At 44.5% G+C, this 22,687-nt stretch overlaps 1 protein-coding gene across 3 annotated transcripts in view; it reads right to left on the bottom strand.

The window, feature by feature from the left end:
• Window positions 1-22,687, bottom strand: part of ETS1 (ETS proto-oncogene 1, transcription factor) — a 140,420-nt gene that overhangs the window by 89,984 nt on the left and 27,749 nt on the right. For all 3 annotated transcript variants that reach the window (XM_043873432.1, XM_043873444.1, XM_043873438.1), the window contains exon 3: window positions 20,126-20,270. In XM_043873432.1, the coding sequence (XP_043729367.1) occupies window positions 20,126-20,270 (145 nt within the window). The remainder of the gene's footprint in view (window positions 1-20,125; window positions 20,271-22,687) is intronic.

Genomic DNA, 22,687 nt, shown 5'->3' with positions numbered 1-22,687 from the left:
CAAATTCTCCACCAAAGGCAAGTGAGCACTGGAAAGAAGGAAGAAAGAGAAGAGGGATAGGGAAGAGGACATGGGGGGTGATTTCAGGTCTTCTGTGTGTTGACACCTTCAATATTACCGGCGTTTTTACTTCCCTTGGGTTCACAGTGGTTATTCCTTCAAGACACCCAAACTGAACATACTAATTTTATTAAAAGTCTTTCATGTGATCCACTCTGTGAGCTTGGGGTGTTTTCCAGACAACTGTTAGTGACTTTTTTTTTTAAACTTATCAAATACAAAACCAAAAAGATGAAAAAAGAAATATGGATTTCTTGGCAAACACACTTGCATTAAGTTGAGATTTATACAAGTAGTGCATAAAATCATGATGACTTTTTCCTTAAAAAGTCTGCTGAATTTTTTTTTTTTCTTGGAGTTAAAATACACTGAAGTAACTTCAAAATTAAATACTTGATTTGTCTTCATTTAATTGCAATAGAGAAGGTCAGGGGAAGGTATTATGTTCCTAGAGATGTGAAGATTGATCATCATTTAACATAACTAGACTTTCAGATTTTGCATTCTTCACAAATTGCACACATAGTGGTTGCTTTCTGTTTTCATTCCTGGTTATTATTATTCCACATAGCTTGCCCAAGTCCCAGCACAGTGTTTAATACTAAGCTACAAAATCAGGCTGACCTGAGCTGAAGTCTGTAACTTACTAATGGTGTACCTCTTGGCAAGCTACTTCAACTACATAAAACTCAGCTTCCTCGTCTATGAAATGGAGCTAATAATAACACAGGATATTCTGCATATTTAAATAAGATAATATATGTAAAATATTCAACAGTATCTGGCTCAAAATAAATAATAAATGGCAATTTGGGGATATTTTTCAGGTTAAAAAAATTGCATTCCAAACCAGAACTCAGATAAATCTGCAACCCACTAAGTTCACTAGAAATCAAAAAATACTCATTTATTGCAGTGAACAATGTTGAATGACCACTTAATACAAGTTATTATTTATGCCATAGATTAAGAAGACAGCTCATAAACATAAGTGGCCTATGTATTTAAAAATATCTATTTATAAAAGGGCCAAGACAAAGAAAGAAAAGTCTCTTTAACAAATAGTGCTGGGACAATAAGATATAAATATGCAAAAGAAAAAAATCGGATCCCTTATTCACACTATACACAAAAATTAATTCAAAATGATCCTCAATTTGAACCTAAGAGCTAAAGCTATAAGATTCTTACAAGAATGCATAAATCTCCACAACATTGCATTAGGCAATGATTTCTTACATATGACACCAAAAGCACAAACAACAATGAAAAACAAAACAAACAAAAGAAAGAAATTGGGCTAATCATAACTAAAAACTTTTGTGCTGCATAATATAACATCAAGAACCTAAAACAGCAACTCATATTAGCAGAGAAAATATTTAGTTCCAAATCTCACACACACACACACACACACACACACACATATGTGGTACAGTGGTAAAGAATCTGCCTGCCAATGCAGGAGATGCAAGAGATGGCGGTTCCATTCCTGGATCTGGAAGATCCCCTGGAGAAGGGAATGGCAACCCACTCCAGTATTCTTGCCTGGAGAATTCCATGGACAGAGGAGCCTGGTGGGCTACAGTCCACAGGGTCACAAAGAGTCAGACATGACTGAGGGACTGAAAGCACACATGTATGGAATTGAAATGGGCGAAAGAACTAAATTGGTAAATATTCAAATAGATATTTCTGCAAAGAAGATATACAAATGGTCAATAAGCATGTGAACAAACGTTCCTAATCATTAAGGAAGCACAAACTAAAACCACAGTGAGACACTACTTCATAACCTCTATGAGATCCATCAAAAAGACAGACAGTAACCAGTCTAGGTGAGGATATGTAGTGATTGGAACACTTGTACGTTGCTGGAAGAAATGTCAAATGGTGCAGCCAGTTGGGAAATCGGTCTGTCAGTTCCACAAATAGTTAAACATCAAGTTACCATATGACCAGCAATTCCACTTCTAGGCATAAACCCAAGAAAAATGAAAACATGTTCACACAAAAAAGTACACATGAATGCTCATAGCAGGATTATTTCTAACAGATACAAAGTGCAAACAAATGTCCATCAAATGATGGACACAGAAGTTGGGGCATATCCATGTAAGAGAACAGTATTCTGCGATTTAAAAAGGATGAGTTACCAATACATGCTACAACATGAATGAACCTTGAAAATAGTGAAAGAATCAGTCACAAAAACCCCCATATTGTATGACTCCGTTTATAAGAGAAGTCCAGAAAGGGCAAATGTATAAAGGCAAAATTAGGCTAGTGGCTACTAGGGCATGGGGCTGGGGAGGGGGAGGGGGAAGAAGACTAGGTTTGACTGTTAATGAGGATGACATTCCTTTTAGGAGGGACAAAAATATTCTAAAATTAACTCATGGCGATGATTGCACGATACTGTGAATATCTTTAAAACTCTTTAAATTGTACACTCTAAATGGGTGAATTGTACCATATATGAATTATATCTCAATAAAGCTTATTTCAATTAAAAAAAAAGAAAAAAAAAACACTGCTTTTCCAGAGGTGAAGCAAGACAAACAAAAGACAAAAAGAATTTTCAGTCTTCACGGTTGCCCAGAAGAGTCTGTGAACATCATCCCAAGACCGTTTGCTTAACCAAAGTTCAGTGGAAAAACATCTAACATTTCTGTGACCTTCTTTTCTAAACTTTCTAAGTGGCTTAAAGAGAGGCTGCCCGGGAAACTCCGAATGGAACCTAAAAATATTATCTCCTGGCTTTATAAACACTGGCAACGCTAATGAAGTGAGGAGCCGCAGACCCCAGGGATGGGACGTCTCACTCAGGTTGGAAGCCCGGGTGGTGTGTAAACTCACCCTGAGGCGGGCAGATTCGGGCCAGAGAGGTGAACATCAGCAGGGTGGGATGGAGGAAAGATGAACGAGGAAGCCGGGTACATAAAGCAGAGCAGGAGCGGCCACTCTTCTAAACATCAGTAACACAACCTCTTTTCAAATCAAGCTCCCCGTCCCGTTCTGCTGACCAAGTTTGGACAAATGAATGAAACTCAAGACCAAGTCCCCCTGCCCACCTTCCTTTCCACACAGTTTTGAAAGAGGACATGGGGTGCCCTGCTGTGTTTAACACTCCTTACCGGGTCTAAAGCAGAAACATTGTCTTTATCATCCCTACTCTCCAGGGCTCACCCAACTGTCCAGGCGTAGTCATGTCCTCCTTAGCTCCCCACCAAGGCTCTGCTGATGCTTCCTGAGAAAAAGGACGTCACTCTATTTTGTGGCCCCAATACTCTGTGCAGAATAAGAGCTCAATATGTACGTGCTGATAGATGAAGGACAGAACAAAAGAGCTCTAACCAAGGTACGGCTTCCCAGGTGGCACAGTGGTAAAGAATCTGCCTGCCAATGCAGAAGATGCAGGAGACACACGTTTGATCCCTGGGTCGGGAAGATCCCCTGGAGGAAGAAATGGCAACCCCCTCCAGCATTCTTGCCTGGGAAATCCCAGGGACAGAGGAGCATGGTGCGCTGCACTCCAGGGGGTTGCAACAAGTAGGACATGGTTGAGCATGCACAACCAAGGTAAACTGAGACCCTAAACCAGTGCAATTTTTAAAGAGATGGGAATAGCAGACCACCTTGCCAGCCTCCTGAGAAGCCTGTATGCAGGTCAAGAAGCAACAGTTAGAGCAGACAGGCAACAACAGACTGGTTCCAAATTAGGAAAGGAGTATGTCAAGACAATATATTGTCACCCTGCTTATTTAACTTATATGCAGAGTACATGATGCCAAATGCCAGGCTGGATGAAGCACAAGCTGGAATCAAGATTGCCAGAAGAAATATCAGCAACCTCAGATATGCAGATGATACCACTCTAATGGCAGAAAGCGAAGAACTAAAGAGCCTCTTGATGAAAGTGAAAGAGGAGAGTGAAAAAGCTGGCTTAACACCCAACATGCAAAAAATGAAGATCATGGCATCCGGTCCCATCACGAAAAGGGAAGACAAGTTAGGGACTGCAGTGTACTTACGATGGTCTCTACAATACAGGGACTCAATTCTGGGGCCTGAAGGCATTGACTAATCATAAGAGAAGATGGGATAAATAGAGGAGATGTTTAGAAAATAAAGTGGACAGACCTGTGACTAAGCTAAATCTGAGGGATAAAATGGTCATCTCTCGAGAGATTCCTCCTCTTCTGCCAGTACAGGATCCCCCAGGAGTGAGAGGGGGAGGAGAGAGAGGAAGAAGGGGGTCAGGAGGAGGAGAGAGAGGAGGAGAAAGGGGATGAATTGACAAGATGACTTAATTTCTTAGAGTTCCACAGGCTGACTCTACTACTGGACTTCTCAGTTCTATGACTCAATGAATTCCCTGCTAAAATTGAGCCAGTTGAGCCAGGTTTCTGCCACTTGCAAACAAAAAGAGCCTTGACCAACATAGGGGTTAAGGCACAAAGCAGGGAGTGAATAAGAAACTCTCTGCTTTCCAGCCTGGGGACATTGGAGTAGAGGGTAAAGATGTTTCCCACAGAGGCAGAGGAGCAAGTGATGCGCTCAGAGGTACTGAGATGTCCCTGTGATATCCAGGGGAGGTCTTCACAGAAACATATACAGAAGGGACTTCAACATGTTAACCATTAGTGATGAGACTAAACTGCTTTCCCCTGCAACCCCACCATTCTTCCTATTCTTTAATTTACACCTTTTCTTTTTCTTTTTTTATTGGAGTATAACCAATTTGCAATATTGTGTTGGTTTCTGCTATACAACAAAGAATCAGGATATAGATAGATATATATGTATGTATGTATGTATGTATCCCTTTCCTGTTGAACCTCCCTTCCACCCACTCCTCAATTGACACATTTTCTTTAAAGAGATGTATTATTTTTATAGTGATTATTACACAAAAGTAAATAAAGCCTGGTATATGTACACAGAGCAGAGTACACAAAAGAGCCGGCTTCTCAAAGCAACTAAAACAGCATAGGTTCTCTCTTGCCTTTCCAGCAGGTCTTTCCATCTGTTACAGGGAGGAAAGAATGATTAACTTTCATCTGCCCATTCTGTCATAGGCGCTGGGAAACTGGAGAAATGAAGAGAGTAAGTGATCAACATGGGAGAAAACTTCAGAATCACATTTCAAACTTTCTATCCTCTGCCCCCAAATCTTACGGGGTTCTCAAGCCAGCACACCTGGTCATAGCAGTCACTCTCTCAGTTGTGTCCGACTCTTTGCGACCCCGTGGACTGTAGCCCACGAGGCTCCTCAGTCCATGGAATTCTCCAGGCAAGAACACTGGAGTGGGTTGTCATGCTAGCTCATCTAGCCTGAGTCCAAATTTTGCTTCACCAGCTGAAGCAGAAGCAAAAGATTAGTCTTGAAGTCAATAGATTTCTTTTCCTATCCAACCTGCTCTTTCCCTTTGGATAGTGTCCTTAAACATTTCCTTGAAATTCTCTTAAAAGGCTTAAAATTTTTGTCTTCTCTGATAGAAGCAGAAGTATAATAATAATAATAATAATAAAAATTTACTTAGACTGCTTCTGAAATATTCTGAAAGGTATTTGACGGGAGAAGCAAATCGAAAAGTCCTTTAATAATGGATTTCAGAGTTAAATTTCACCATGGCTAATCTAAATCCCTCCTTTTCCCATTTTTGTCCTGTTTTTTACTTGATCTTCAGTAGATCTAAAGAACAGCTGCTAACTCCTCAGTGATACTTTAAGAGGAGTTAAGGCTATGCTAGTATTTAATCTTAATCAATTTTATACTTAGTTGCAATTCACTGCTTACCTGAAGCCTGATGTTTATGAAGGCAATGAAGAGGCCATAGGCAATGTTATTCAAGCAAGGGGAGATGAGTGGATACCCCATGGAACACTTAATGTTCTAGCACTTTATGTTCTAGCAACAGTAAGGTCAAATATGTCCTAATTGTGGAAACCCTGTCAATGTTACAAGAAAGCTGCTTTCTTTGTGTCTTTTACAACTTAAAAGTTTCTAAATCCTCCTTGATACAAAAATAGGTAGAAGGCAAAACAAAGTTCCTTCAATGCCATTAAAAACTTGTGAGATCAGGAAGGAATTTTGAAAGGGCAGATGGAAAAGTGATTAATTGTTACTAAAAAAACTAGACGGAATTTCCCTCCTCCAGAGCCCAGCAAGTAGGGCTGGGAGATGAGGTGGCCCTGGGGAAATGTGGATGAATGTACGGAGGCTGGAGGCCTGGTCCCAGGGCCCCTCACCCCTGCCTTTCCCAGTCCTGCTTGGAGATATTTCAATCCCATTCTTCTCCCAGGCTCTCCCTCTCAGCTCCTCAGCAGCAGTCCCACATCACATTGAGTTTAAAATAAAGAAATGCTTTTCCTAAAGAATCCGCACACAAATAATCTCATTACCCCAGTGCTGAGGTTTATACAGCAGACGTCTTCTGCCAGGAAAAAAAAAAAAAAAAAAGCACTCTCCACTCGCTCACACGGAACAGCTGTGAGGAGAGAAATGGTATTTAATTCATTGTGAAATATTCAACAATGGCTCCGCTGCACTTTTAAAAGCCTTTTGATAGTAAAACCCATAGAGAACAGCCCATCCTGTGCGCTGAAAAGCAGCCTCCCCACAATTAGTCCCTCTATTCAGCGGTCGGGAGAGTCTGTGTCAACTTCAGCACGTGCTGCCCACACTGTGGAGAGCTTCAGGGGGATAAACCTTTCAGGAACTTCTCAGGGTGGAGTCAGGTTCAGAGACTCGGGTTGGTGAGGAAGCGGGGAGGGGGCACAGGGAGGCCAAACTTTGGTGACAGACCCTAAGCGAATGCCCGCGAAAGACACCATCCTCCACCGCAGCTTTAGGAATGGCCTTGCCCTTCCGTGCCCTCGAGGAACCACTGCTGGACCAAAAGAAACCAGAGAGAAGGGTCCAAAATATAGACCGCAGACACCCGTTTCCTCCGGCAAGGTTTTTAGGAGTTTCCAGATTGTGGGGAAACTATGAATGTGTGTATTATCTCATTCTACAGGATGGACATCAGCCACCAGGACTGAGGTGACAGTGAAGAAATGTTTGGGGACTTGCCTGGTGTGTCTAGTGGTTAAGAATCCACCTCCCATAATCCACCTGCCAATCCAGGAGTGAGTGTTCGCTCAGTTGTGTCCGACTCTTTTCGGACCCCATGGGCTGTATCCCGCCAGGCTCCTCTGTCCATGAGATCCTCCAGGCAAGAATACTGGAGTGGGTTGCCATTTTCTTCTCCAGGGGATCTTCCCAACCCAGGGATCAAACCTGGGTCTCCCATATTGCAGGGAGATTCTTTACCACCTGAGCCAGCAGGGAAGCCAATCCAGGAGACTCAGGTTTGATCCCAGGTCTGGGAAGATCCCACATGCTGCGGCGCAACTATGCTCATGAGCCACAACTACTGAAGCCTGAGCACCTAGAGGCAATGTTCCACAACAAGAGAAGCCACCGCAAGGAGACACCTGCCCATCACAACTAGAGAGGAGCCTTCGCTCGCTGCCCCTAGAGAAAGCCCACACAGCAACGAAAACCCAGCACAGACATAAATAGATAAATATCTGTAATTAAAAAAAATATCAGGCAGCAAAGTTTGTATTATGGTTAAGAGCATGGGCTTTGGAGGAAGATCTCAGTTTAACTGACCCTTTCCCCACCTCCCAATAGTATAGCTAGATTTATTGAGGGAAGTGACTTGACCTCTCTGAGCCTCATTCATCTCATCTGTAAAATGGGAATAATATTTCCTTCCTAGGAATATCACATGTGTGATCCTTAGCAGACAGAAAGTGTTTAATGAATGGCCATTATTCTACCTCTCCAATTGGTCTAGAAAGAAGGCAGGTCTTTTCCCGGACTTCCTGCTGTTGTTCAGTCCCTCAGTCGTGTCTGACTCTGAGAGCCCATGGACTGCAGCACACCAGGCTTCCCTGTCCTTCACCATCTCCCGGAGCTTGCTCAAACTCATGCCCATCGAGTCAGTGATGCCATCCAACAATCTTATCCTCTGTCATCCCCTTCTCCTCCTGCCTTCATTCTTTCCCAGCATCAGGGTCTTTTCTAATGAGTCGGCTCTTCACAACAGGTGGCCAAAGTATAGGAGCTTCAGCCTCAGCATCAGTCCTTTCAAAGAATACTCAGGATTCATTTTCTTTAGGATTGACTGGTTTGATCTCTTTGCAGTCCAAGGGACTCTCAAGAGTCTTCTTCCAACACCACAGTTCAAAAGCATCAATTCTTCGGCCTTCTTTATGGCCCAATTTTCACATGGACCATACATAACTACTGGAAAAACCATAGCTTTGACTATACCGACCTTTGTAGGCAAAGTAATGTCTCTGCTTTTTAATATACTGTCTAGGTTTGTCATTGTTGGACTTCCTCCAATAAGATTATTTAAAATTGAAGCAGAATGAGACAGGAACTATTTTTACTCTTCATTCTAAATTTTTTAATTGATCAGCAGAAAAGCAACAAGGAAGAGAGATAAGCAGAGATATCTCATTGAAAAGTCTGAGGGATCTGGACCATGTTGAAAACAAAACAACACAAAAATATCACTAAATGTCAACCAAACTTTGCATCATGGTAGGTTGATTTTGCTGTTCAGGTACTTTAATTGTTCAAAGCACATAATACTGATGAAATGTCTATTTCACAACAACTTTTCTATTATTTCCAGTCTTGTCTCAACAGACCAGGAACAGGATACAGGCAGTTCAGCCACTTTCATTATAAAACCCAATGTTCAATCTATCAGCGGGGTGCAGGCTGTCTGTTGGTCCTGCTTGGTGAAAAATGTCCATCTGGGCTGACCAACAAGGAAACGCCAAGCTGTCTCAGCTGTTCCAAGTTGGTTACCAGGGTGGGGCAATTTGAGACCCCGAAAGTGGTCTCCACTTGTCTAAGTTAGTTTGTGGCAGCAGATGTAACAGCCAGTGGTTCCACCAAAAGGCAAAGAACAAATTAGGGTGAAGATGCCAAAGGGCAGCCAGGATCGGAGGCAGTGACTGAGGAGTGAAGGACCTCTATGTGCCATCCTAGTTTCTGTATCTGTTGTGGGAGGGGGTGTTGGCTCAGGATTTCCACCTCCTTTCAGAGGCCCTGTTCCTCCAGCTCATTTCCCCCCACTGCATGAGACAGCAATGCTGGGAAAATCTCCCATGCACTGGCTAGTCCTTGAGAAACAGATCACAGTGTGACGCCCCTACAGAGTCATCCTAAGGGCTCTGCCCCATCCCACCTGCAGCTCCCAGTGGAGACCACAGGTCCCCACCCTTCATGGGTACTCGGAGAGATCACTCTAAGGAGCATGCAGTAAAAGGGGAGTGTTTAAAAGGAAACAGGAGAAGAAGTGGCTGGAATTCAGGCATAGCATCCATGCCCAATGTTTCTAAGACTATAGGATAGAAACCATTTCCAGATTTAAAGACAGTCTCTTGGGACTGACCAGAATGGTGAGAAGGGGTTGATAGGAAGGAAACTTTAGCAGGGAATTCAAGTGAGTTCAATAAAGTGTGCTTCGCACACTCGCCAAGTATAACAGGGTAAGTGCTGCTAGGGCTACAAAGGTACCTTTTCCCTTGGTAATTCTTAACCTCCTGGGGGACGTCAGACCACTTTGAGAATCCAAGGAAAGCTACAGACCCTTAAAAACACCCTTGCACACAACTTCAGAGGGACTCCATGTTTCTGAGACATCTGCATGAAGCACCCTTGGTCTGTGAGACTCTGTAAGCCTAAGACTCAGCAGAAGTTGTCAGGATTGATTTTTTTAAAAGCATGAAGCAGGTAAGAAATCATGCGACAGCCGCAAAGGCAACTAGAACCCTGGTTCTGTAGATACTGAAAATCACTGCCTCTGTTTCTCAAGGTTCAGTTTAGCAAGTCTGAGGAGGCACAGGAAAGACTGGTAGGACAATCTAAGGCACTGGAAGTTTTGAATTTTGTTTTTTTAATGTCACCCTTCAAGGATGAATACAAATCCTAAAGATCTGCAAGAAAAGTCCAAAAGAGTCAAAAATGCAGTGAATGACTCTAACTGGGGCTGTTGGGGAACCCAGTGGGGAAGGCACCCACCACTCCTCATTCTCACAGTGATGGGGTGGAGGAAACGGTCAGTTCACTGGGCCACCCTAAGCGGGGCAGAGACCGAACCAGAGAGGATGGGCCTGTTACATGGGCAGCCTGAGAGAGAGCCAAAGGTTGCCCTCTACATCAGTGGGAAGGTAATTTCTCTCAGAGTGCAATTAGGTCTCATGTTTGACCTATGACCTCTGGCCCATGAGATATTTACGATCTCCAGACAGCCAGCCTAGGGGGCAAGTGAGTGAAGATGGAAGCTGAAGGCATTTAATAGGAGGAGGAGGGAGGGGAGGGAGAGAGGGAGGAAGGAAGGAAGAACGGAAGGAAAGCGGGAGGGAGGAAGGCCTTGGTCAGTCTGAAGTCATCTATGAAATCATGAATCGACAGCCGTGCTCTGGTGCACACACCATGTGCACCGTCGATGCGGTTGTCTGTTCCTCACCATAATTCCGGGAGGTAGGCATTATTCTATCACATATGAGGTCACTGAGGCTCAGAAGGGGTCAGTGAGGTGGCCAGGGTCGCACAGCTGGTAGGCGGCGGGGCTAGAACCTGGGCCCAGGCCAGCCTCAACTCCCTTGTTCATTTCCCAACCGAATCAGTGCGCACGTGAAGTCCACAGAGCGCTCGCCCCCTTACCCATCCCGCTATCTTCTCTCGACCCATCTAGAACTCCCTCCAGCCTCTTGCAAAACTGAATCTATGCCCACAATCTCTTCTGTTCCAACGGTTTCTTTCTCAAGCCGGGTTCGGGGCAGTCGTACTTCCCCCGACCGAATAGAGTGGCCGAAGCCGCGCGTTCCTCTCCTCTCCGCTTCCTCCGCTCCCTCCCCGAGCCGTGTCTTGCAGCGTGTCCCGGACGCCGTGCCTCTCCCTTCGGGCGGATTCTGCGTGCGCCCGCCTCGCTGGCAGCGCCGGGGTTAACCCGCCGGCCTGCGGAGCAATGATTTCTGTTTTATTTCAGCAGGGGAAGTGTGTGCCGGCCTGATTAGCCTGATGGTTTCCTCTTTTCCCATAACCTCCAGACCCCCACGGCCCAAGTGTTTACTCTCTGAAATAAAAAATCTGCTGGTGTTTTTCTTTTTGTGTGCTCGTGTATTTTGGGAGGATTGCAGAGGAGGAAGGCGGGGTGGGGGGGTTGAGGGACGCGGAGGCGGGGGCGCTGGGGAGGGGCGCCTCCCCTCGTCCCTGCCCCCCAGCGCGCCTCCCCCAGCTGCAGCCTTGAGCTGAGACCCCTGGCCACAGCGCAGGAAAGAAACTTATTAATGAAGGAGCTGGGTCTCTTGCTTCAGCAGCTATAAACACAGCGAACATCTGGAGAGAGTAAGTCTCCAGGCGGCCAGACGCTGAGAACAACAGGCTGCCTCCGCGCATCCCTCCCCCGCCCGGCCCGGCCCCCCCCACCCCGCCGGCCAGCAGCCCCCGCACCCTCACCCACCAGCACTTCATTCACCGGGGGCGGCGGGGTGGGGAGCGGAGGGCTGACGCCAGGCGGCCTCCACCGGGGTCCCCAGCCCCCGCTCCCCCCACCGAGTTCCCGAAGAGGGGTCAGACAGCTTGAATCCAATAAGAACTCCGTGCCCCAGGGACCTTTTCCCAACTCGGACCAAATATTTGTGGTTTGAAAAAATTAAGAGAACTTTTTTCTCCCCAGCCCCCTGGGACTCCCAGTGCAATGCTGTTACTTCCTAGGATTTTTGAGAGGAGGCCCTGGAGGACTGCCAAAGAGCGCACGCATCCTCGTTGTAATTCACTAACCCCGGCCCAGGTTTCTCCCACTCGGTTTCTTTCCCTTCAGAGGAACTGCAGGGGTGTTTTACATTTAGGAAGGTCTTTACAGTCCTTCCTGCCCTGGGCTGCTGGACTCTCTAACCCGTAGTTTCTCTTTCTGGTTTTCACCAGGCTCCCTTCTCATTTCTCTATAAACTGGGACACATGGGAAGGAAAAATTGGCAGGTGTCAGAAAATCAGTCTGGGGCTGGATGAATGTGGGCAAGACTCAGGACTTAAGGGTCGGGGAAGACTCAGGACTTTGGGTCACTTAAATTCACACTTAGATCGTGGTGTAAGGAAAAGGTAGCATCTGTTGATCACATCCTATAACACCTCTTGAAGTAGAAATACAGCACTCCACGTAATAGCACAAGACTCTGAAATGAGTGTAATGATCGGGCCTGTTAAAGGTTAGAGAACAAGATTCCAGGTGTATTCTTGCTCTTTTCACCAAGCCCCGTCACCCAGGGGTCCCAAACTCTGGGATTTAATACCTGAAGATCTGAGGTGGAGCTGATGTAGTAATAATAGAAATAAAGTGCACACAAAAAAGTGTAATGCACTTCAATCATCCTGAAACCATCCCCCAGCCCCCAGTCCAAGGAAAATTTGTCTTCATGAAACTGGTCCCTAGTGCCACAAAGGTTGGCGACCATTGCCCTAACCCTTTGCTAGCACTCAATACCTTTCAGCTTATACTCAAAAACCTAAACTGGAAGTGATGGTAATCTGCGTATGAAACAGCACAAGCTGGAAAAGCTACCAAGGTGATGGGGTTGGGGGTGAATAGGATGGATGGGACAATGTAACACTGGCAAATAGGAACAAATTCAATCCATAGCCAGAGAAATACCTTGCACTTATGGAGAAGAGGTTCAGGCGTTGGTAAAGATCTCATGATCAGAACAAAATGATAGAGCCAGGGTGCAGGCTAGTTTTTGCACATGGATGCTCTTCCTAATGCGCTCCTAGCTGGAGGCAGAACTGCTGCTCTTTCCCCAAGCCTCTCTTCCTAGCTATTTTTGGTCCTCTCAGAGATGAGATGCAGGTGGGAAGAGGGTTTCCTGCATCAAGCTTCTGGCAGCGCTATCCCCTGAAAGCAGTTTGTCCGGCAGCTTGGCCCCAACTGTAGCCCCTTCCGTGAAAGGCTAAAACCTGAGACAGGCTTACAGCTTCCCTCTTCCAGACACAACTACCAAGTTGGATTCTGAGGTCAAAATTTTCCCTGAGAGGAGTAGTCCATATTACTACATCCCACACAAATGCATGCCTGCACACCCACACACACAGGATCAGAACTGTTTTTGAAGAACAAAGAACCTAGAACAGGTCCTTTCCAAAAAGAAAACATACCCCGAATGAGGGAAGAACAGATATGGGCAGCAGATAGAGTTTAAAATACCATTTTTTTAAACCACAGGGCCATCTGAGATGATCAGCTGAAAGAACAAGACTGCTAGCAGAATAAACATTTCAGAGTAAGGTGAATCTCCATTTAACAAGTCTCTCTGGCATTCCCTCGATGTTCTCAACACTTAAAAGCCAAGTCAGAGGCATCTGTTTTTCCTGCTGAAACTTCCCACCTGGTTGTCGATAGCCCTTTCCAAACACTGGTCCAGGTTTGATCTCTCCCAGCCGCCTGGCCGTCTGGCTTGGGAGAGACCGTGAACTCAGACTTTCAGTACGGTCTCCCACTTGAACTTCCGAAGTTTATTTGGGAAAGACACTCTTTTGTTCAACCCTTTTGCTTGTAAATGTATTTTAGAAATTTTACATACTGTGGCAAGATTCAAAGTCACACACTTAATGGTTAACCTTTATCTCATAAATGTTATATTTCATCTAGGGACCATTTCTTTACGTCACATAAATGTAGTCTCATAAACACATTTGGATAAAAGTTGCTAAGAGACAAGACATGAGTCTTCCCCTTTCTCTCTCTTCTCAGTTTCCAGGGCATGCACTGGCCACCAAAAGTGTTCATCCCATCACTGGGTCACTTTCTGACTCAAAGGTACCCAGACATTTCTGGATGCTTGGGCACTTCAGAACAAAGAGTTACAGTGGCAAACATTCATATCGTGCTTGCTTAGTGACGGCACTGCTTTACACTTGTCATATATTAACTTGGTGGTTCCCAAAGTGTAGTCTTCAGACCGGCAACAGCCATAGCACCACTGAGACTTTGGGAGAAATGCAAATTGAGGCTTACCCTAGACCCACTAAATCAGAAACCCTGGAGATAGAACCCCCACAACCTGCATTTTAACAAGCCCTCCAGTGACTCTGAAACACTTTGAAAACACTGGTTTAGATGAGGAAATGGAAATATAAAGTAAGTCGCCTAAGGCAACACAGTTAGGAAGGGCTGATGGGCAGATCCAAGCCATCCATTCTAGAGGTTGGAGTCTTCACCATAGACTTCACCTCTCTCCTGAAGAATGAGAAATAAGACTGTGGGTAGATGAGGTTTTTACTGTGACCCAGGACCAAAAACATTCCAAATTGCATGATCCAAAAAGAAAAAAAAAAGCATTGTCTCTTATCAAATCGAAGACCATGGTAATGAGGTCCGTTCCCATGAGGGTAAGCTGGGTTTACTGTATTCTTAACCTGCAGATGCTTTCCAACTCATAACAACTATTTTGCAAAAATGAACTTTGGTCAAAGAGCACCTGTGTAAGCTTAGCTGATTCAAGACAGACCCATCCCTGAAATGAAAAATGTTTTGATAATATGTCACTCTGAAAGTGTGTCATAGTTTCTGGTACACATTATTATCATTCACGGTCATCAGAGCTATGAGCTTCAAGTCAAACGTGGACAGCTATCAGCAGATGGGAGGGACCGCGGTCGTGTGGCCTGGGTGCTCAGATGGGTCTCTGATGTCACTTTTCTGGTTCCCAGTGGAAAACAGGCATTGCATGACTCCAGCTGGGTCTGGGCACCACTCTGAGCTCACTGTCTGTGTCTAAAAATAGTTTGCCATTTCTACTCCGTCCCTTCCGTAGGGCCATGGATGGGAGCTGGTCATGACAGTAAGAGGCAGTGAAGTGTTAGTGAGTTCTCAGAGACGGGGAACAAGAGACTGACATTTACAAAAATGCTTCTTGCTACGATGATTGAGAGAAAGGGCTGAGGTGGGGGGACAACACAGAAGAAGGGAACAGAGGGAAGGCAGAGCCAGTGGGCTCCACTCCAGTCAGACTATAAACAGCAACAGACATTTCAGCCGTGTCTCGTGTAAGGGGCTCCATTGATTCACCAGGCTCCCCGACAGAGGGATGAGGAGAGGCTAAGATAGAAAGAGCCCATTCATTCATGCAGAACCCCACTCTCTGTCCCCATTGGCTGGCGCTAATGGCTTCAGGCTGATGGGAAGGAGGGGGAAAAGGCAAGCGGGAGGAGGAGGTAGAAATGAAAGAAAATGATGACTACAAGATTGTCATGAAGAGATGTACAGCTGCATAGGCAATTGCATGCAAATGTGGCTTCCCTTTTTAGCTGTAGAGTTAATGTCCTCAGATTCATCTCTTTTTCTCTTTCATGGTATCTGCCCCTCCCCTTCTTTTCCCTTCCCATTCATCTTTCTGTCTCTTGTCCTAGAGTTCCTCTGTCTCTCTACTAACACCCACTTTTCTTTTCTATTTCCACACACCTCTTCTTTCTTCCTCTTTCACCAGCTATTCTGTCCAACTAATTCGTGACTAGTCTGGATTGCTGAGCATTCTGTTCCGAGCACCTGATAACCTCTCCCCGCTCACATTTTCTCTCAGCTTTATTCTCTCCCCCTCCTGCCTCCCTCCACTCTTCCCCTCCCTCTCGGCCTCAGTCCCTTTGGGAACAGGAACAACATTCAGAGGAAGGACCCTCATCGGTCCTCGACGGCCCCTCCTGCCGGGCAGCCCAGGCACTGACAGATGCGTAGTCCTGACAGAAGAGCCTACGTCCCTTCTCAGAGCACAAATGTGAGATGGAAGCAGGGCTGGGGAGTGGCCAGGAGGACGGGAAGGAAACTGAAGTTATAAATAGGATAAAAGAAGATGAAAAAAAATGGAGCGTATTTTTCTCTCTCTTTTTTTCTTAGTCAACACATCTCCAAGGAAATGCGCTGCAGCTGGAGAAATCATCGACTGGTCCATGTCTTCATCTCCCTTCCCTATAACCCAAGATCTCCTTCCAAAGGACACCCATCACTGAGGAGTGCTGGACCACAGCCCAGAAATAATCACTGCAACCCCTTCCTTCATCTGGACAGCTCAGAAGGCAAAGGAGGGGCTGGGAAGTCTCAGGGGTTTTGCCAGATATTTCCATCAGAAGAAGCCTAGGATACAGGGAACTATAGATATCACGTTCGCCACCAAAGCACCACTGCCTCATAGAAGCTGGCTAGAGTTTCTGAGCTGCAGCTGGTGACAATCCAGGTCATTTTAGGACTGGTTATTATATGCCCTCATCTTCCCATCCTACCCAAGAGCCACAAATCTAGGTGACTCCTGCTTCCTTGTTAAAGAGGTAGACTGTGGAAAGTAAACTCTCTTACACGACTATCAGTCATAGCATTTTTAAAACAGCTTCCCCCTAAGTAACCTAAATGTCCATCGACAGAGGAATGGATAAAGAAGATGTGGTGCATATATACAACGGAGTATTACTCGCTATTTGTTGTTCAGTCGCTCAGTCATGTCTAATTCTTTGTGTCTTTGTGACCCCTGGTCTGCAGCACACCAGGCTTTCCTGTCCTTCACTATCTCCCAGAGTTTGTTCAAACTCATATCCATTGAGTTGATGATGCCATTCAACCATTTCATACTCTGTCGCTCTCTTCTTCTCCATCGGGGTCTTTTCCAATGACCCTTAGCCATTAAAAAGAATGAATTAATGTCATTTGCAACAACATGGGGGGGGGCCTAGAGATTGTCATGCTGAGTGAAATCAGACAGAGAAGGAGAAGTATCATATGGCATCCCTGATATGTGGAATTTAAAAAGAAATGATACAAATGAACTTACAAAAGAGATTCACAGACTTAGAGAAGGAATTTACGGTTGTCAGGGGGGAAGAGTGGGGGGAAGGGATAAGTTAAGGAGTTTAAGATGGACATGTACACACTGTTGTGTTTAAAATGGATAGCCAACAAAGACCTACAGTATAGCACAGATAAGTCTGCTCAATAATATGTGGCAGCCTGAATAGGAGGGAAGTTTGGGGGAGAATGGATACATGTATATGTATGGCTGAGTCCCTTCACTGTTCACCTGAAATATCAAAGCATTGTTTAATTGGCTAAACCCCAATACAAAATAAAAAATTTTTAAAAATAAAGAAGCTTCCTCCTGAGGTTCTTAAAGATCTTCACAGACATTGTCTCATTGGCCCTGAAGTAAAAACTCTTACCTTTGGGAAACTTGACAAGGAGAATGAAAAATGATCTTCACTTATTTATGTACTTCTTAGCTAAGAAAGAGATGGGCCATATCTTTTTCTGATGAAAATGAGGTATTCTGATTTGAAGCTACAAGTGAGTGTGGAAATGACCTCAACTACTAAGAAGATGTATTAAGTAAATGTAATAAACTGTAAATTGGTAGCACGCAGAAGCACCATCCAGAGCTGAAAGCGTTAAGGCAAGGCAGCTTTAATCTCTGTTGCATAGGGAGATGTAAGACTTCAAAGTCTAGTGGCGTGAATAGGATTGAAGAATTATACAAATATAGACAAAACCATTTTGATCTTTTGCTTACACAAACAAAATGTTTTTTTTTGGTTTAGCTGTTTAAAGGATCACTTTTCTCATCTCTTAAAACTTTAAGTCCTTAAGTCTAACCTGTGAACAACTATAAAATCCTCTGTGCCGCCTCATGAAATGGGTCAATAGCCGAGACCTCTGTGTTTATCCTTGGGGGGAACTGAGCCAAGCAGAAAGTGATGGCACAAATGCTATCCTGTCTGAGATCCAAGGTAGTGCCAAAGAACACCTCCAAGATCAAGGGCTATTGAGTCAAGACAGGGAACACAAGGTCAACTTCATTCTGCCCAGAAAGAGAACCTGGCAACTGCAAACCAACTCCCAGCCTTCTCAGGCCCCATCAAGTGCTGCCACATCTCACTCTGTCTGTCGGTGTATTTCGGGTAAAGATACAGCGTAGGCAACAAAACAAATATTTTCTTTATTTCTCCACTATTATAAAAATACCTTGCCGTATAGTGTTCTCAGGTAAAGAGGTATGGAACCAAAAAAAGTTGCATTTAAGTTAGTTTCCAGTGGCTTTTCACCTAGGCACTTCATCAAAACAGAGGAGGAAGAATCTGCCTGCAATATGGGAGACACAGGAGACGTAGGTTCTATCCCTGGGTTAGGAAGATCCCCTGGAGGAGGAAGTCACAAAACCCACTTCAGTATTCTTGTCCGAAAAATCCCATGGACAGAGGCACCTGGCGGGCTACAGTCCAAAGGGTCGCAACGAGTTGGACAAGACTGAGCATTAAACACGCACAACACAACGTGTAAGCGTCATGAAATTTCTTATGCTAAGAATTCATCCTGGGAGAAAACAAATGTGGCTTTTTGGTATCTGGATATATTATCATAACCTGATCTCTTGAAAAATTGAACTTACTGTCAGAATCAATCATTTCAGGATCCCTAAATTAAGGTTTTACATGTTGTATCACAAATAAACCAAAAAAAAAAAAAAAGTTAGCCGGTAGCAAGGACCAGTGGAATTTGTGAGAAACACAATGACTCTGGCACAATAGACCAGGGGTATGGACTTTGAACTTGTCTGCTCCTTGGGAGATTGGTTCCTGTTCACCAGAGGGCAGCACTGTGAGCAGCAAGTCCGGAGTGAAAGGAATTCTGAGAGGAGCTTCTGTGAGGAAGAGTTGAGGAGAGAGGCAGCAGATGAGAAGAAAGAAGCCAAACGCGGAGCAGGGCAGAGCGGAAGAGGATGATGGAAAGAGAAGACAAATGAAAGAAATTATGTCCTGTAAGAAGATTGACTATAGAGGACAAACGTATGGACACCAAGGGGGAAAGGAGAGTGGGATAACTTGGGTGATTGGGGCCCACATATATATACTGTTGATACTATGTATGAAATAGGCTCAGGTGGTGAAGAACGCCTGCGATGCAGGAGATCCTGGTTCGATTCCTGGGTTGGGAAGATCTGCTGGAGAAGGGATGAGCTACCCTCTCCAGCATTCTTGGGCTTCCTTGGTGGCTCAGCTGGTAAAGAATCCGCCTGCAATGCGGGAGACCTGGGTTCAGTTCCCGGGTTAGGAAGATCCTCTGGAGAAGGGAACCTACTCCAGTATTCTGGCTGGCAGAATTCCATGGACTGTATAGAATTCCATGGAGTCATAAAGAGTTGGGCACGACTGAGCAACTTTCACTTTCACTTCACTTCATGAAATAAGTAACCAACGAGAACCTACTCTGTAACTCAGGGAACTCTACTCAGTGCTTTGTGGTAACCTAAATGGGAAATTCAAAAAAGAGGGGATATGTGTATACATATGGCTGATTCACTTTGCTGTATGATAGGGCTTCCCACGTGGCGCTAGTGGTAAAGAATCCACCTGCCAATGTAGTTGGATTCCTGGGTTGGGGATATCCCCTGGAGGAGGGCATGGTAACCACTCAAGTATTCTTGCCTGAAGAATCCCATGGACAGGGGAGCCTGGTGGGATAGAGTCCATAGGTCACAAAGAGTTGGACACAACTTTGCACGCGTGCACACACACGCAGAAACTAACACAACACTAAGACAACCACACTCCAATAAAAATTAAAACAACAACAACAACAGCAAAGGCTGACTAGTTCACACACCCTCTGTCCATCTGGCTCACACTTCATAATTAAAAACCTTCTAGGTCCTTTGTTAACAGCCAGGTTTTAGGGGATAAAACTCCGGACAGGCACAGTGGAGAGAACTATATACAAAATGAAGACTTAAAGAAACCTCGAGTGGGCCCTTTCCTAGAGTTTAGTCTTTCTGTCACCGGAGGATAAAGTCATTCAAAATGACTGAAAAGTTCTGGGACTTCCCATAGAACAAGAACATCCAGGACCCACCTAAGCCAGGGCCGCTGTGATGGCAATTGATACAGGATGCAGCCCACATCCAGTTGCCTCGGTCCCTCAACTCCATCCTCAGTCTCAGCCTCCATTTATGTTCCTACCTGAGCCATAGTGTTCAAGGCCGGTGGGCACTTCCTGAGTAGCTGTCTCTTCCCAGAACGGGTAACAAGCTCTTGGTGGATGATAGGCCGACTGGAAACCACAGGCCATTCGGGGATCTTCATAAGAGTTGAGAGGTCCCTGCCTCTGTGGCCAGGAAACAAAAGGAAATATATTAAGATTCCCTAATGGAACAGTAAGTATCATCCATAAGTAAGAATTATTCATAGATAACAGAAGACTATTTTTTAAACTAATTTTTATTGGGGTATAGCTGCTTTACAATGTTGTATTAGCTTCTACTGTACACCAAAATGAATCTGCCATATGTATACCTATATTCCTTTCCTTTTTGAATTTCCTTTTCGTTCAGGTCACCACAGAGCATTGAGCAGAGTTCCCTGTGCAATACACTATGTAGAACCAAATATTGATCACTACCCTCCCCAATCCAAAAAAAAAAAAAGACTTAGGAATGGGAAAGATTTCTAACTTGGACTATGTATACATTTATTTTCATACATTTCCTCAACCATTTGAAGAATTTTTTAAATTTTCAAATAAGGATCCATGGTTAATGGCAAGGCAGAATCTTGGTCATCTTTATATAATCCTGGCTTTTGTCTTTTATTTTTTTTAATGTTACCCTAGTCTATAAAAACACCATGAAAGATATTCTTAGAAGACATTCCAGTATCATGGAACCCATAGGTGACAAATGCCAAGGAAAAAAACAAAAAATGTATTTACCTAATAAAATTGCTCTTTTTTAGTTAATCAGTGTGCATAAGTTTCTTTCTTTTTAAAATGTCTATTTCTTTGGCTGTGTCAGTCTTAGCTGAGGCCTGTGGGATTTCCCACTGCAATGCACAGGCTTCTCTGGCTGCAGCATGTGGACTTAGTTGCCCCATAGCATGTGGGATCGTGGTTCCCCGACCAGGGACTTGACCCTCCATCCCCTGTCCTGGAAGGCAGATCCTTAAGCACTAGACCACCAGGGAAGGACCACCAAGGAAGTTCCGTGCCTACGTTTTAATGATATCGATAGCTATATTAGAATTTTCATTTTTCCCACTTGGGCACTTATTCAATTCTCTTCTTAGTTTTTGTAAAATCCATAAAATATACTCTCTACCCAGTACTCTCTAAGAAGGACAAATATAGTATGTGGGAGACCATGGTTTGCAGTGCTTAAGGCCCTGTTCTTTGAAGGCAGGGATACATGGATTCAAATCCTGGCTCCATCACTTACTAACAGAGACCTAGGCCTGTTCTTCTATCTAAACCTCAGTTTAGATAAAAGATGGGGAAAATAATACCTTCCTCATAAGGTAGGAGGAGTGAATGAAATAATATGTGTAAGAAAATAATACTGGATAAAGTTTACTCCAGGGCTGCTCTTCTTCCCAGTGGTTTAAAGATGCTGAGAATGGAATAAGACCCTGGGACTGAACAGGGTCACCCTGACTTGCTTTATGTGTGGGTGCTAAGTTGCTTCAGTCGTGTCTGACTCTTTGTGACCCTCTGAACTATAGCCCAACTTCACTTCACTTCTTTACCACTAGCACCACCTGAGAAGCTCTAAATTACTGCATATCAAAGGCTTATGTCCTTGGCTTCTGTTACCAGGCAGCTCTTGTGAGAGCCCTGTGAATATAAACAGAGCAGTGGCAGTTCTGCCATTTGAGTTTGGGACCAAGATTGAGGAAAATCATCAGCAAGAACACTTCAGTTGAGCTTCCAGACAGCAAAAACCATTTTGCTGACATCATATTTTAACACTGCAAGCTCCTGCAGCAACTACATTAAGGTTTTTCTTTTGAACCCCAAGGATAAGCAGGTCTTCAACAATTCTTTACAAGAGAATCAACTTGAAGCACATTTTCTAAATGAGCTGTGTGTTCTCGAAATCCATACCCATTTTTTCATATTTCTCTAAAGTCTTTCTCAAAATTCAGTTTCAAGTATCAGAGTTTTAGAAACAGGGTCTGGGTGGGGAAATTCTGTCATTAAGTGGTATAGAGGAGGACTCTAAGTGACCTGGCCCTGTCCTCTTTAGATGGTTTGCCTAAACCAGAAAGTCCTTGTAAGAAGGCAGTGGGTGGTACCCGTAGGATCTTTGTAGACAGGTGGTGGGTGGTTTGGTCCAGGCCCTGCTAAAGTGGTGGGAACAAGAGGAGAACTTGAACTCAAGTGTCAAAGTTGAGGTTTTCTCTGCTAAGGAAAGACCCCAGAAGGTGAGGCATGGTTTGCAAAGAGGCATTGAAGGAAAATGATGAGTGCCCTGTAGAGGGAAGATGGAGGGCAGGAGTAGGTGGCGAGTTATGGATAAGCAAGACGATATTGGGTTCTAGACCTGGGCCATCACCACGTGGCTGTACGGTAAGTCAGCCTGCAGCTTTGATAAACAACGTACAGCATCTCTTTGAGTTTCGTGATTGGCTTTATTTTTAGTGGAGTGCCTCCTGCCCCCACACCAAGTTCCTTGTTGTCAGGGAGGGTTCATTTATTATTTTATACAGGAAAGTCTATTTTTAAGATATATTTCCTCCTTAACTGTCCTC

Source organism: Cervus elaphus, chromosome 2 (genome assembly GCF_910594005.1).
Source record: "Cervus elaphus chromosome 2, mCerEla1.1, whole genome shotgun sequence".
Taxonomy (NCBI): Eukaryota; Metazoa; Chordata; class Mammalia; order Artiodactyla; family Cervidae; genus Cervus; species Cervus elaphus.
This window is presented reverse-complemented; position numbering and strand designations above follow the sequence as displayed.